Here is a 13,607-nt window from a genome sequence, read left to right as displayed (position 1 = left end):
CCGATTGTCCCTGCACAGGCTCCGACCATCCAAAATATCAGCTACAGAGGCAACCACGGGAGGGGACACAGAAACAGGGAAGATATCACTGGATGGAGAGACGGGAGCCAGCGCAGAAAGATGCACCCGTGGAATCCCACTCCAGGGAGTGAGGGCTGGAGTAGGACTCTGACCCAGAGGCAGGAGGCCGGCGTCCCTGCCCCCTCTTGGACACACAGCGTCTCCTTGTGTGCCCTTATTCAAGAGGCTTTGGGCCTGAACCTCTGTGAAAAAGAGGCAGGCCGGGGATTGATGAAGCCGAAGCTGCCAAGGCTGCTCCCCCGGCCCGGCTCCACCGCGGCCGCTACGCCGAGCCTGCGGCCGGCTCCACCAGGGGGCGCGCGCGCCCACGCGGCCCGGGCCCGGGAGCTCCCGGCGCTGCCCCGGCGCCAGCCCGCACTCGCGGTGGGCGCCCCCAGCGGCCGGGGCAGGCGGCGAGAGGGCCCGGGCGCACCTGCCCTGGGCTCTGTACCTGTTTCCCAGGCCTCTGGACCGCTCCCGCATCCCCCTGACTGCAGGCTGCCGCCCCGGTCATCCGTCCGGGAGTTTGTCCTCGAGGTCAAGGCCAGATTACCTCGGGACCGGTTAGCAGTGCGAGCTCGGCCAGGGCCGGAGAAGGGTAGCTCCGGGGCCCCTGTCCCGGCACACGCCATCTGCCCGGCCAGTCCTCAGTTCCTCACGGGTTAATCCCCCTCGCCGCCCGCCCGCTTCCCGGTGCCAAAGTGGGTGTTGCTGGAATTCCTGTCTCCCTCTCCGTAATGAGGGGGCCGAGCTGTCCCTCCGAGGAGGGGGCATGGTGTGGATAAAAGAGCCGAAAAAGCAGGAGGAGGTTTCCAAAAATAAAACCCTCCGAATCCCCTTCAGACGGCTGCAGCGCCGGGGCAGCGGCCGTGGGCGCCCGGCTGGAGACGCAGCGCCGACTCCAGACTCAGGGGGCAGCTCGGCCCCCCAGCGGCCGCCCTCAGGACCCCCTAGGCCCGCAGACTCGGACCGCCAGGCGGGTCGGCAGAGCAGTCCGCGGGCGGCCGGGCGCACCCACGACTGAGCCCGGCGCGGTCCCCCCTCGCGCTCCGCTCTCCAGCTGCCTCCTGCGCCATGGGGCTGCCGGCCACCTCCCGCCACCCGGGGCGCCCCCGGTGGAACCCCCGGCGGGGCTTCCTTCCACTCGTCCTGGCCCTCTTCGTGGTCATGGGCCATGCCCAGAGGGACCCGGTGGGGAGATACGAGCCGTCTGGCAGGGACGCGAACCGGCTGCGGCGCCCTGCGGTTAGCCACCCGGCCGCCGCTAACCCAGCCAAGGTGTACAGCCTGTTCCGCGAGCAGGACCCGCCCGTCCCGGGCTTGCCGCCCGCGGAGCGGACCCCGCCGGGCTGGGGGAGCCCCAGGAGGTCAGCCGAGGCGGAGGCCAGGAGGCCGCCCCGCGCGCAGCAGCCGCGCCGAGTCCAGCCACCTGCGCAGAACCGGAGAAACAGCGCCCTGGGCCAGCCGCAGCCCGCACCTTGGGCCCGGGCCGCGCCGGCTCTCTTGCGCAGCCGGACCCCGCAACGGCCCGGGGCCGCTCCGCGAGGGCGGCTCACCGGGTGAGCATGGGAAAGGGAAGCGAGCGGGACGCGAGGAGTGCGCGCGGGGGCTCCCGTGCGCTCCTTCGCGGAGGGGAGTGCGGGCGCGAAGTGGAAGCCGGCCATGCCCCGGTCCCTCCGCGGGGAAGCAGCCTCGAGTTTCCAGGGCCACGCTCAGACCCGCTTTCCGGGTGTCCGGGCAAAGCCCTAGCTCATCCTCTCCCTTTCTGGCCAGCTCGCCACGAGCCCCAATGTCCAGTGCCTTCGCAGGGCGCCTCTGGCGCGCACGCGCTCCTCCCGCGCTCAGCTCGCGCATCCGGGCAGCAGACGCCGGCGACGCTGCGACCAGGAAGCCCCGGGTGTCTGCGCCTGGAGCTGGGGGCACTGGGGAGGTTGGGCCGGGGCAAGGTTACGGGGGGCTACGGGGCCCAAGCAGACGACATCCTCTGGTAAGGGACTGACAACGAAGCCGCGCGCCCGGGCACGTGTATGGGTTAAGGCGCCAGTGGGCTGGGAGTGGAATGGGCGCGCGCTTGGGGGCACTGCGGACAGGACGTCGATCCGGATGTAGCGTCTGCACGGTGCGTACGTACGTGGAGAGTGGAGTGCTCTAGCGTGTGTGGCGCGACTTGCAGGGCTAAGCCTCGTTCCAATCCTCTGGGGGTGCCGCCCCCTGCTCGCTGCGGGGGTGCTGTCGCCCAGCGAAGACCCCCATCCTCCACCCCGGCTCCTCATGGCCCAGGGGGCTCAGCCTGGCCCGAGTCTGACAGGTGTCTCTAGATTGAAGACCCCGGAGCCCCGGGCACGGGGGACCCTCCGCAAGGCTGGGAAGGGCTCTGGCAGCCCTGCTTGGCCCGGGCGTGAGTTTTAGTAGGGTTTGGTCCTGGGGAGCAGCGTGAGGGCCGCATGCACCCCCAGTCCTGCTCCTGAGGCCTCGTGGCCCTTGCTTGCACTGTGGTCCTTGGCCTCATCCTGCTCTCTGCTGGGCCAGCCTCCTCCCTCCACTCCTGCCCGGTCCTCTCTCACTGTCCCGGCTGCCTTATGGTTCTCCACAGCGCTTTCTCCATCCGGTATGCTCTGTTTGTGTTTAGGATCTGGCCTCCCAGCCCGTACTAATGCAGGGTGTGGGAAAGCAGGGGCTTTGTTTTCTCATTTCTGGGTTACTGGTGCCTCGAACCGTGTCTGCACCTGGGGTTCACTAGGTGTCCGTTGAGTGACTTGTGAGCGGGCGCGTGAACCCCCTGCTGCCCAGGAAAGGGCCGGCTGGCATCTGGCAGAGAGTAGACCGGGCACTGCCCGGCTGCTTCCGCGGAGGGTCAGTCAACAGGTATTCATAGGGCACCTGTGCTGCTGTTTTTTTTTTTTTTCTTGTCCTGACTGCGAGTGAACAGATGCTCTAAAGAGAGTGCACGTGGAACGGGAGAAAGGGGATGGGGCCCAGAGACCAGGGCGTGGCTCCTGCTGGGAGAGCAACTCAGTGACTTAAAATCAGGTTGGAGGGACCGGAGGGTGTTGTAGTGCAGCGGGTGAAGTCACCGCCTGGGAGACCTGCATCCCATATCCGGGTGCTTGTTCCAGTCCCAGCTGCTCCACTTCCAATCTAGCTGCCCGCTGATTCCTCCTGGGGAAGCAGCCAATGATGGTTCAAGGGCTCGGGCCCCTGCCGCCCGGGTGGGAGAACTAGATGGAGTTCCTGGCTTCCGGCTTGCGCCTGGCCTAGCCTGGGGTGTTGGAGTCATTTGCTGGGAGCTAATCAGGAGAGGGAAGATTGCTCGCTCTCTCTCTCTTTCTCTCTGTCACTCTGCCTGTCAGGTAGATGACAATAAATAAACATTAAAAAACAAATTGGAGAGGTGAACAGATGCACGTGTGCAGCTTTCTAGTGCTGGAAGCTTTATGTTAAGTGTCGGGGGGGGGCAGACCCCCTGGGGATCAGTGGCCATCCTGGGGTGGAGGCAGAGTTGAGGGTAGCGTGCCAGTTAGCACTGCCAAGGTCCAGGGCTCTTTGCTGTTGGCACTGCTCCAGGGGCAGGACTGAAGCTCTGGTGTAGGGAAGCCACAGGGCCGAGGCCGGAGACAGAGATGGGGCTGGATCATGGAGTAACTTATTCTGTAGGCATTGAGCGCAGCTGGAGGGAAGGCTGAGGAGTGTGGGGTGGGGGTTGGATGGGGCGGGATCAGACTTTGTGAAGCGAGGTGTTGGTGAGCAAAGCAGTTTGGGACTGCGAGACCGGCAGGCATGCACAGATGTGTGTGTATGCGCCGGGTGCCACCCACAGGCCCCTGCTGTCCTCAGGTGCACACGGACCATACTGTGCTGCGTGTGGCTCCTCTCCCCCGCCGTCTTCTGTGCAGCTTCCTGGCACTCCAGCCAGCTACTGCGTGTCAGCCGCGTTGGGGCTGAGTGGCAGCTTTGTCCGTTGACTTCTTCTCCAACTCAAGTCCATTCTGGCTCCTGGCTTCTGGCCAGGCTGACTACTTTGGCCGTTGCCTGGTGGGATGCCACGAGCCAATGACCAAGTGCCACCTGCCGGTAAAGCTTGGAACTGCATCAGCACGACTGGTTCACTGCGTGTTTGCAGAAGGCTCGCTGTGTGCTAGGCTGTGCTGGACCCCAGGGGTGAGACAGTGGCCAAGACAGCCTCTGTCCTCAGGGAACTTTCAATGTGGTTGGCATTTAGTGCGCGCAGTGAGGGCTTACCAAGTGTGTGCCAGGCACGGCACTAAATATTTGGGACAGAGCCGTGACCAGAGCAGACACAGTGCCTGTCCTAATGAAATGTACTGTCTGCAGGGGACCTATTAAGTCATTGTTCCCCGATCTTCTGCATTTCCAGAACCAGTCTCGCAGCATGTGGCCCTCATATTTCCCTCTTGTTCTGATATTATTTTTTCTCTATCTACTGTTAAACTAACAGGGTCTAGAGTGTTATCTATTTTTAAGTACATTATGAAGTTTTTGAAAAAGATAAAGGTATTGGAAATACTAAAACCACAATCCAGGTTTACCACACCTTAATATTTTGGTTTATTTTGCTTCTGATTAAAAAATATTTCTTTCTGTCTTTATTTGAGAGGCAGAGAGAGAGAGAGAGAGACAGACAGACAGACACAGAAAGCAGGCTCCCTTTTGCTGACTCACTCTCCAGATCTCAGCTAGAACTGGGCTGGGCCAACACTGGGACTCAGAAACTCAGTTCAGGCCTCCAACATGGGCGGCAGCGACTCAGTTCCTTGGGCCATCGTTGCAGCCTTCCAGGGTCGGCATTGGCGGAAGCTGGAGTCAGGAGTCAGAGCCAAGTATGGAACCCAGACACTCGGAAGTGGGACTCAGGAGCCTGCACTTTACCCACCCTGCTTCCAGTATTTTTAGTTGAATTGAAATTTCCTCCATAAATTTGCCCTCCTCTGAGTTAACCACTAACCTGAATTTAGTTAATTCCAATGCATGTAGTTTATATATATATAGTTTATATATATGTATTATATATATATGTATATATATATATATACACACACACACACACACACGAAGCTGCAGTCAGGAGAGGAACTGGGACTCGAACCCAAGCACTCCAGTAGGCAGGCATCCCGGCCTGTGGCTTAACTGCTAGGCCAGAGTCTTGCCCCCCAATGCATGTTTTAATGCTGTTACTACAGACGCATGTATCCATAAAATACACAATCTTATTTTTGCATATTTAAGCCCAGAAAAATGATCCCATATTGTGTTCTTCCATAATTTGCTCCCCCCTCCTTATTAGATTCCTGAGATTTAATCATGTTAATACGTTCAGCCCAAGTTTATTCATTTTAACTCTTGTTTATTATTCCATTGTCTGAGTACACCACAGTTTATTTATCTGTCCTCCTGGTTTGGATCTTTGAATGAATTACATTTTTTTTGCTGCTATTACAAACAGGGCTTGACTCATTTTTCTACATAAATGAATTCATAATCGAAAGGAAGCTTTGTATCATTAGGGTAAGTTGAAAGGAGGACCACTTGCATAAGAGGCAGCGATTGTAGGAAAATTGAGAATGAAAACAAACGGTTCTTCAGTTCTGTTCAGGCACCATTCACCGCCTTAGAATAGAGCTGTGGAAGGGGGACTGGCAGGGCATCCACCCTCAGAGGGCGACACCCTGGCGACCCAGAGGGTCCTTACCATGTGACCCAGCGTCGCCGAGCCTGGTGATGCTGGAACCCCCAGGTTGCCTGTCCTCACTCAGTGTCGCTTCTGCCACTTTCGGGCAACGTGGGATGGAGCTGATGGAGACCGGGGAGGCGGGGTGGCCGTCACGAGGTTTGGCATCAGGCGGGGGACATTTGACCCGGAGGTCTTGCTGGTGGCAAGGGACATCACTCAGCAAGCACACGGGGCAGGCCTCGTGGGTGGAGGGGGTGCTGGCGTGAAGGCGTCGGTGCGACATCTGTGGTGGCCTCATGACCTTGGAGGAGTGCGGGGGCGGTGGGCAGGGTGGCCGAAGCAGCTGGAGGCACAGACAGGGGGCACCGCCCTGGACAGCCACGGGAGGATCTGAGCATAGGACCCGCGGTCAGGTCTGTCCCGGGCTCTTCCTAAGCTGGATGTCAGGCTGCTGTTTGCAGTGTGGTGTCATCTGGGAGATGTGTGGTCTCTGACCGGTATGAGAGCTGACTTCCGGGGGACAGAGTCCCAGGGGGTCACACTCATTTGCTCCCCCTGCTAGCCAGAGCCCCTGCCCAGCCACTTCCCACTGGCCCGAATCTACGTGTCTTGTTTGTACCGGCCGAGAGGCGACTCTCAGAAGCTCTCCCTGGGTGCTTGACCCCTCAGCTTAGCCCGGCAACTCTGCTTATGATTCTGGCTGGTCCCCATGTGTCATGACGGCCCTGGAGGCTTCCCTGTGGGCAGGCCAGGCCGGCCCAGCCTCTGCCCTCCTACATGCAGCCGCAGAGCCATCCTGCGGGAGCCTCCTTGGGCAGGGATCCATGTCGTGCCAGCCCTGCCAGGGCCCTCAGCTCTGATACTCCCAGGGCACCCATCCTCTTTCCTCGCAAGGGGGCCTTGTCACTGCCCCCAGGGCTCACACTCCAGAACCCCGTGTCGCGAGGGCAGCCTCTTCCCCAGGCCCCAGAGTTAGGGCCCTGGTGGGGAGGGGGCCTTCTTGGAGCCGGGAGGGGGGTTGGTCGAAAGCGGTGGTGGAGCGCGAGGCAGGGCTCTGGGACATCCTGGGGCGCTCCCTCGAGGCAGCTATCCACAGCTGAGGGCCCAAGGGCCAGGAATGGGCCTCGGCTTTTTGAAGTTGCAGGAATTTTATTTTGAATTCTTTGAAAGGCTCTCAAAACCACACAAGCTTTGGGGTCCACTCCAATGTCAAACAAACTCCTAACTGGGACCAGATGCTCGCCGTGCTGGCCACAGAAATCCCAGTCGTGGCCACCCCTGCTCTGCCCGTGGCCTCCCCCTCCACTGTCAGTGGACACTCAGTGGACAATCCCCAGTGGTTGTGATTGGGCCCAGCCTGGGCCGCGGAGTTGGGCCCCAGAGGGCTTCTCTGGAGGAGAAAGACTGAGTTTGTTAGCTGGAGAATCAGGGCTGGGGTGCTACTGGTGCCGGAGGCAGTTGGGGTGCATTGACTGAGCGCCCCGGTATTGCAGACCAGGGTCTCTTTCGGTTGCCCTCAGAGCCAGCACCAAGGTGTAGCTGGGCACAGGACTCCATCCCATGTACAGTGAGCCCCGTTAGCTTCCCCAGATGAAACGGCGTAACCACGTCCCCAGCCCCGGCTTCCCACCAGCTTGCTCTCCCGTAAGTTCTTCTTAAACAGTTTACTGCTTTCCCAGGCCACAGCAGAGAGCTGGATCGGAAGAGGAGCAGTCGGGACCAGAACCGGCGCCCATATGGGATGCCGCACTTAAGGCTAGGGTGTTCACCCACTGCACCACAGCACTGGTCCCAAGTTCTTCTTAAACAGTTCTAGAGCCCTGTTCCTCGGGTCTCAGTCTTATCATGCAGCAGCCTGCTGTGGGCCAAGGCTCCTCCATGTGCGAGTTTGGTGGCGGGCGACACGTCTGCCTGTCCTTGTCACTGTTTTATGTGTGTCTCCCAGCTGCCCCTTAGAGGGTCGGCAAGGACTGCGGTGTTTGCGTTTCAGTGAGCGACCCGGGTTGCGTCTTTGGCTGCGGCTCTTTCCTGTCCTTTCTCTGCGCTTGCTCGGTTGTCGTCCTGACGACCACTGTCCCTTTTGCCTTCTTTGTGTCAGGTGCTGAGCATCCGTACCTTGTTGAATCATCGCGGTCACCCAGTCAGGCAGGTTGGAGAGGTGGTGACAGGGACGTGTCTCAGGGGCCCGGGTTCCATCCTAGACGGGCACACTCCTGTCCCTTGGGTGTGCACAGTGCCTGCCCTGGGGCCATGGGGACAGTCTGTCCCCGTCCTGTAGAGCACTGAGCATCCTCGTGCTGACCCTGTGTTGCTGACCCCACAGGAGGAACGTCTGCGGGGGACAGTGCTGCCCGGGATGGACACGTGCGAACAGCACCAACCACTGTCTCAAACGTGAGTGCCCCCTGCCCGCTCCGCTGCCCTCTCCGCTGGGGTGAGCCGGGCTCAGGGACTTCAGCGTGGAGGCGCTTGCAGGGGGAAGGTTTAAAATGTCTCCGACTGGACAGAGCCTCTCCCAGCAACCCCCTGCTCCTGGCTTCTAGAGCTTCCTGCACACCCTCCGGCGCCCTCCCCCCACCCACAGGGTCCCCAGGGTGCTGCACCGCCGGCCCCAGACGCTCTGCACGTTGCATGGTCCCAGGGCCCCCCTTCGTGTTGTGTGCCTTGGGAATCCCCCTTCGCCCTGGCCTCCAGCTTGGTGGCCCTGCCCCATGTCAGGTACTCGGGCCCGAGGGCCAGGTGAGCCTTTGCCCCATGCCCACAGCCGTCCTCTCTTGGCCTGCTGTGCTGCTGGGCAAGCTGGCTCGAATGAGAGGGGACAGAGACTATCCCAGGAGAGGGAGGAAGAGCCAGGGCCTCCACACCTGTGCCATCCGCTTGTGGCTTCAGCGGCAGTGACAACGATGACAAAAGCCACTGCCTGGGTAGCACTCAGTTGGTGCAAGGTGCACTCTACACGGCCACTGCTACCCACCTGAAGAAACTGAGGCACAGACAAGAAAATCGCCCCAGGTCACAAGCCAGGAAATGCAGAGCTAGGATCTGAGTCCAGGCCACCTGACTCCAGGGTTCCCTTTCTTTCCTTTTTTAATATTTATTTTATTTATTTGAAAGGCAGAGTTACAGAGAGACAGAGACAGAGAGATCTTCCAAATGCTGGTTCACTCCCCAAATGGCTGCAGTGGCTGGAGCTGGGCCTATCTGAAGCCAGGAACCTGGAGCTTCTTCCAGGTCCCCCCATCAGCAGAGAGCTGGATCCAAAGTGGAGCAGCCAGGACTCACTCGAACTGGTGCCCATGTGGGATGCCAGCACTGCAGGCGACAGCTTTACCCACTACGCCACAGCACCAGCCCCAAGTTTCCCTTTCTAACACATTCTGGGGCCAGCAGTGTGACACACCTGGCTAAGCCGTCACTTGCAATGCAGGTATCCCACAAGGGCACCGTTTGGTGTCTGGCTGCTCCACCTCTGATCCAGCTCTCTGCTAATGTGCCTGGGAAAGCACAGGAGAAGGACCAAGCACTTGAGCCCTGACACCCATGTGGGAGACCTGGATGGAGTTCCAGGCTCCCAGCTTTGCAGCCATTTGGGGGGTGAACCAGCAAATGGAAGACCCCCCCCCTTCTCTCTCTCTCTTTCCTCTCTTTCTGTAATGTCTCTGGGAAGACAGTGGATGAGGGCACTTCACGAAGTTCATGGAAAATGAAATTCAAGGATAAGTTTATTTTGATATAAAAAATTTGAAATCCACGCATAGTTTTTCATAGAATGAATTTTTCATGAGCTCTTTGAGGACTCCTTGTGCTCGGTCTCCAGCTAGTAGTGGAGCCAGCACAAGGACTTTCAGCAATTCAAGGAAAATGCGTATTCTCAAAAAATGATGTGTGGGCTGCAACATTTTTTAAAAAAGGATTTATTTGTTTATTTGAAAGACAGAGTGACAGAGAGGGAGTGGCAGAGAGAGAGAGAGAGAGATCTTCCATCCATGTGTTTACCCCCTGAATTCCTACAACAGCCAGGGCTGGGCCAGACTGAAGCTAGCTGTTGTTTGATGCTTCCTATTTGCGTTAGCTGGAAGCCAGATCTGAAGTGCAGAGTTGGGGGCTCAAACCGGGAGGCAAGTGCCCCAAGTGGTGGCTTAACCCACTGCACCACAACACTTGCCCTGCATTTCAAAAACTTTTGCACCCAAATAAACTTATCTTTCAATTCCATTTTCTACCAAATGGGGGTGGCCAGGTGGCTTTATGCTAAGTCGGAGCTCTGGGGGCTGAGCCTGGTGCTGGTATTTTTCCAAAGTACTTTGGGTGATTCTGGCTGTGGCTGATAAAAACCACAGAGTTTGGGGTCCATTATAGGAAGCTCCCTCCCATTCAGATCCTTGGAGGCTCTTGGTAAAGGGCAGGTTCAGGTTCAGGTTCAGGTTCAGGTTCAGGTTCAGGTTCAGCAGAGCTGGGGTGGGCTGGCACCACACTCCAACCGCTCCCAGGGGTTCTGACGCTGCTGGTCCAGGGACCACACCTTGAGTTGCAGGGCCTCCAGGGACTCCCTCTCCACTGTGGAGGTGGAGGTGGGAGCAGGGCAGCTGTGGCCCCGGAGCTGAGCCTTTGCTGAGCACTGTCCAGGCACAATGTGGCTGAGATTGAACCGGCGGCTGGAGCTGGGGTGGGGACTTCTCCCCCACTTGCCTGGGGCATCTGGGATGGGCCTCACGGTGGCCCTCCAGTCCCCGAGGGTCTCAGTGTCTAATTTGCTTGTGATTCCCCAGCATTGCTGGATGCCAAACTGGAGTTTCAATCCTGGAGGCTGGAGGCTGGAGGCTTGGGGAGCCTGCGGGTTGTCATAGCAGGCTGCGCAGGACGTGGCCCGTCCCCACTGCCCTGGTGCCCCCTCTCCCACTCTGGCACCTGCTGTCCCCCTGGCGATCCATCCTGGCCCTGGGGTCCCAGACTGGCAGCTTGGTCGCAGTGGGCTTGCCCACTGGAGGACTGGTCCCTGTGCTGTTTGCTTGTTGCTGTTTTGCTGCTAATGAGCCTAATGAAAACCACGTGGGTGCTGGGGTGTTGGCCTGGATGACTGGGTCCCATGGGCTGGAGGACATGGGGCTCTTGGCTCGGCACCCCGACAGCTGGCTCCCTGCGTCCCCCAGTGACATCCCATCTTCCTCTCTCCTCTCCACGTCTGCCCTCTGGGTGCACACACACACACACACACATACACACACACACATGGGGTGCAGGAGGGGTGCATGGCACCCGCCCACTGCCAAGCACAAAGTCTCATTCCAGAACCACGGAGACACTCAGTCTCCCAGGCATCAGTGGGCCTGCCTCCCTGCCAGGCCCGTGGGGGTCCGTGCCGCCTGGCGTTCCGATGCTCACCTGGCCCTCTGTTTGCCGCCTCTCAGAGACTCGGCGCAGGTCTGTTTCCCACTGGTGTGTCACCCAGGCCTGCCGCCATCCTCCTTGCACAGTCAGTGGGACCGAGGAAGCACTGGGCAGCAGGTGTCCCCCGCCCCTCTGGGTGGGGTCTGGAGCTGGGCTCTGGTCCAGGCCCCGCCTTTCCTTTGCAGGCTCTCTCAAGGGATTTCTCTGTTTATGTGTTCATGGGGGCAGCTGACGGTGGCCTGCCCTGGCCTGGAGAGTGGGAGTGACTCCGTGGCTCCTTTGGGACAAAATCTTCTCAGGCTGGTTCATTCCCCACCCCCACCTCAACAAGGGCAGGGGCTGTTCTGAGGGGTTCTGGGCAGACCACTACTCCTCCGACCCTTGCATGCAGCAAAGCTCAAGGTTAGGACCATGCATGCTGTGTTCGGGGCGGATCTGGGAGGGGGTAGGTGTCTGAATCCTCGCTCAGTGTCATTGGGCAGGTGAATGTTTCTCCTAGCCCATGACACAAGGACAGTCCTCAATACCAAGTCGCTGGGAGGAGTTAGGGAGAGCATCACATGGTGGGTGCTTTGCCGAGCAGTTTATATTCTTAATTTAATTTTATTTTTAAAAATTTTATTTATTTACTTGAAAGTCAGAGTTATACAGAGAAAGAAGGAGAGATAGAGAGAGAGGTCTTCCATCCACTGGTTCACTCCCCAGATGGCCACATCGGCCAGAGCTGTGCCAGTCCGAAGCCAAGAGCCAGGAGCTTCTTCCGGGTCTCCCACGTGGGTGCAGGGGCCCAAGCTCTTGGGCTATCTTCCACTGCTTTCTCAGGCCATAGCAGAGAGCTGGATCGGAAGTGGAGCAGCTGGGTGTCGAACCGGCGCCCATATGGGATGCTGGCACTGCAGATGACAGCTTTATCTGCTATGCCACAGTGCCGGCCCCTGTGTTCTTAATTTTAAAAATGTATTTATTTATCCTAAAGGAAGAGAGGCAGAAACACACACACGCTCACTAACGCCTCCTTTCCTGGCTTCTCCCTCACTATCCAACATCTTTAAAAGAAAATTTTTTAGAGATTTATTTTCTTTATTTACTTGAAAGGCAGAGTTAGAGAGCGCGTGAGAGATCTTCCTTCTGCTGGTTCATTCCCCTAAATGGTTGCAAAAGCCATTGCTGGGCCAGGCCGAAGCCAGGAGCCAGGTGCTTCCTCCGGGTCTCCCACATGGGTACAGGGGCCCAAGCACTTGGGCCATCTTCTGCTGCTTTCTCAGGCCATAGCAGAGAGCTGGATCGGAAGCAGAGCAGCCGGGACTCGAACCCCAGCATTCCCATATGGCTTTACCCGCTGAGCCACAGTGCCAGCTCCGGTACCCAGCATCTTATGTGAGGCTTGCCCAAGGTCTTCTAAACTCCCACTTCTAAGGCGGGGGCCACGGGAGCCAGGCCACACATAAACCACAGCCCATTACTGAGCCCCACAGGTGCCGTGCCAGACAATGAACATGCACTATAACAATAATGAAATGATAATGTCCAGTGCTCGCTCTGCCAGCGACGCACTAAACGCCTGCCTCCTCCTCCAAGCCTGCGAGTGGCCACCGTGTGGTTCCCTGTCCTGGTGCCCTCCCGTGGCCCTGGCTGCGGCTTCTCCCCGACCTACAGCCAAACCCTGGGCTTCCTTGCCGGGGCTCCTGCCTGGGGTTCCCCCCTCTTTTGCTGCTCGCTGCTCTGCTCCCGGGCCGTATTCTCCTGAATGTAAACACCGTCTCCGAGCTGATGGTGCCCAGATTCACATCTATCCTCAGCCAGCCTTCCCTGCTGACCCCAGACTCGTGCGTCCGCTGCCGGCTGCACATCTGCTGTTGATCCCTCCCAGACGTCCCGTCCCCAGCCCATCCAACATGAACTCGTGATTCGCCCGCCCTGGAGCCAGCTCCCCTGCCCAGTTCCTACCCGCTCTGGGAGATGGCGTCTCTGTCTCCCTGCCCGCCTGGGGCCCCACCCCTGGTGGCCGTGCAGGACACCGTCTTCCCACTCAGACTTTGTCACCAGGCCCCCAGCAAACCCTCTCTGTTTTCTGTCACACGTCCAGCCTGAACACGGTGCCTTCTCTCTGGTCCCGAGCACGGCGTGGTGGCCTGGGTGCCCGCAGCAGGCTGTGCGTCTGCTCTTGCCCTCCACAGCCTCATCTCTCAGCACTGCCCCCTGCTGGCCAACCCCTGCCTGCAGGTGTTGCACAGGCCTTGCTACTCACCCCCTGGTTCGCTTCTCCTTTATGTACTGGCCCCTTGTCGGCATCTGGAGAGTCCTTGCTTCAAACCTTGCTCCTCCAAGGGGCTGCACCCCAAGCCCCCTGCCCCAGCTGCTTCCACCAACCTTGGCATTCTGAGTCTCGGCCCCTCATCTCTTTCCCCTTCTACTTGTGGGCTCGCTTGTTTTGGGACGGTCCCTCTGACTGTCCTGGGAGCCCATGTCT

General features: G+C 59.0%; 1 protein-coding gene across 2 annotated transcripts in view; it reads left to right on the top strand.

The window, feature by feature from the left end:
• Nucleotides 1–837: 837 nt before the first annotated feature.
• Nucleotides 838–13,607, top strand: part of LTBP2 (latent transforming growth factor beta binding protein 2) — an 86,450-nt gene continuing 73,680 nt past the window's right edge. The window contains exons 1-2 of one of the 2 annotated variants that reach the window (XM_089322370.1): nucleotides 838–1,619; nucleotides 8,073–8,143. In XM_089322370.1, the coding sequence (XP_089178496.1) occupies nucleotides 1,135–1,619; nucleotides 8,073–8,143 (556 nt within the window). In that variant the 5' untranslated portion in view covers nucleotides 838–1,134. The remainder of the gene's footprint in view (nucleotides 1,620–8,072; nucleotides 8,144–13,607) is intronic. The other variant, XM_008272051.5, reaches the window with a different exon arrangement.

This window comes from Oryctolagus cuniculus, chromosome 20 (assembly GCF_051225735.1).
Source record: "Oryctolagus cuniculus isolate XC-2025 breed Fujian yellow rabbit chromosome 20, ASM5122573v1, whole genome shotgun sequence".
Taxonomy (NCBI): domain Eukaryota; kingdom Metazoa; phylum Chordata; class Mammalia; order Lagomorpha; family Leporidae; genus Oryctolagus; species Oryctolagus cuniculus.
Note: the sequence above shows the minus strand (reverse complement) of the source record. Positions and strands in the feature narration are given on the sequence as shown.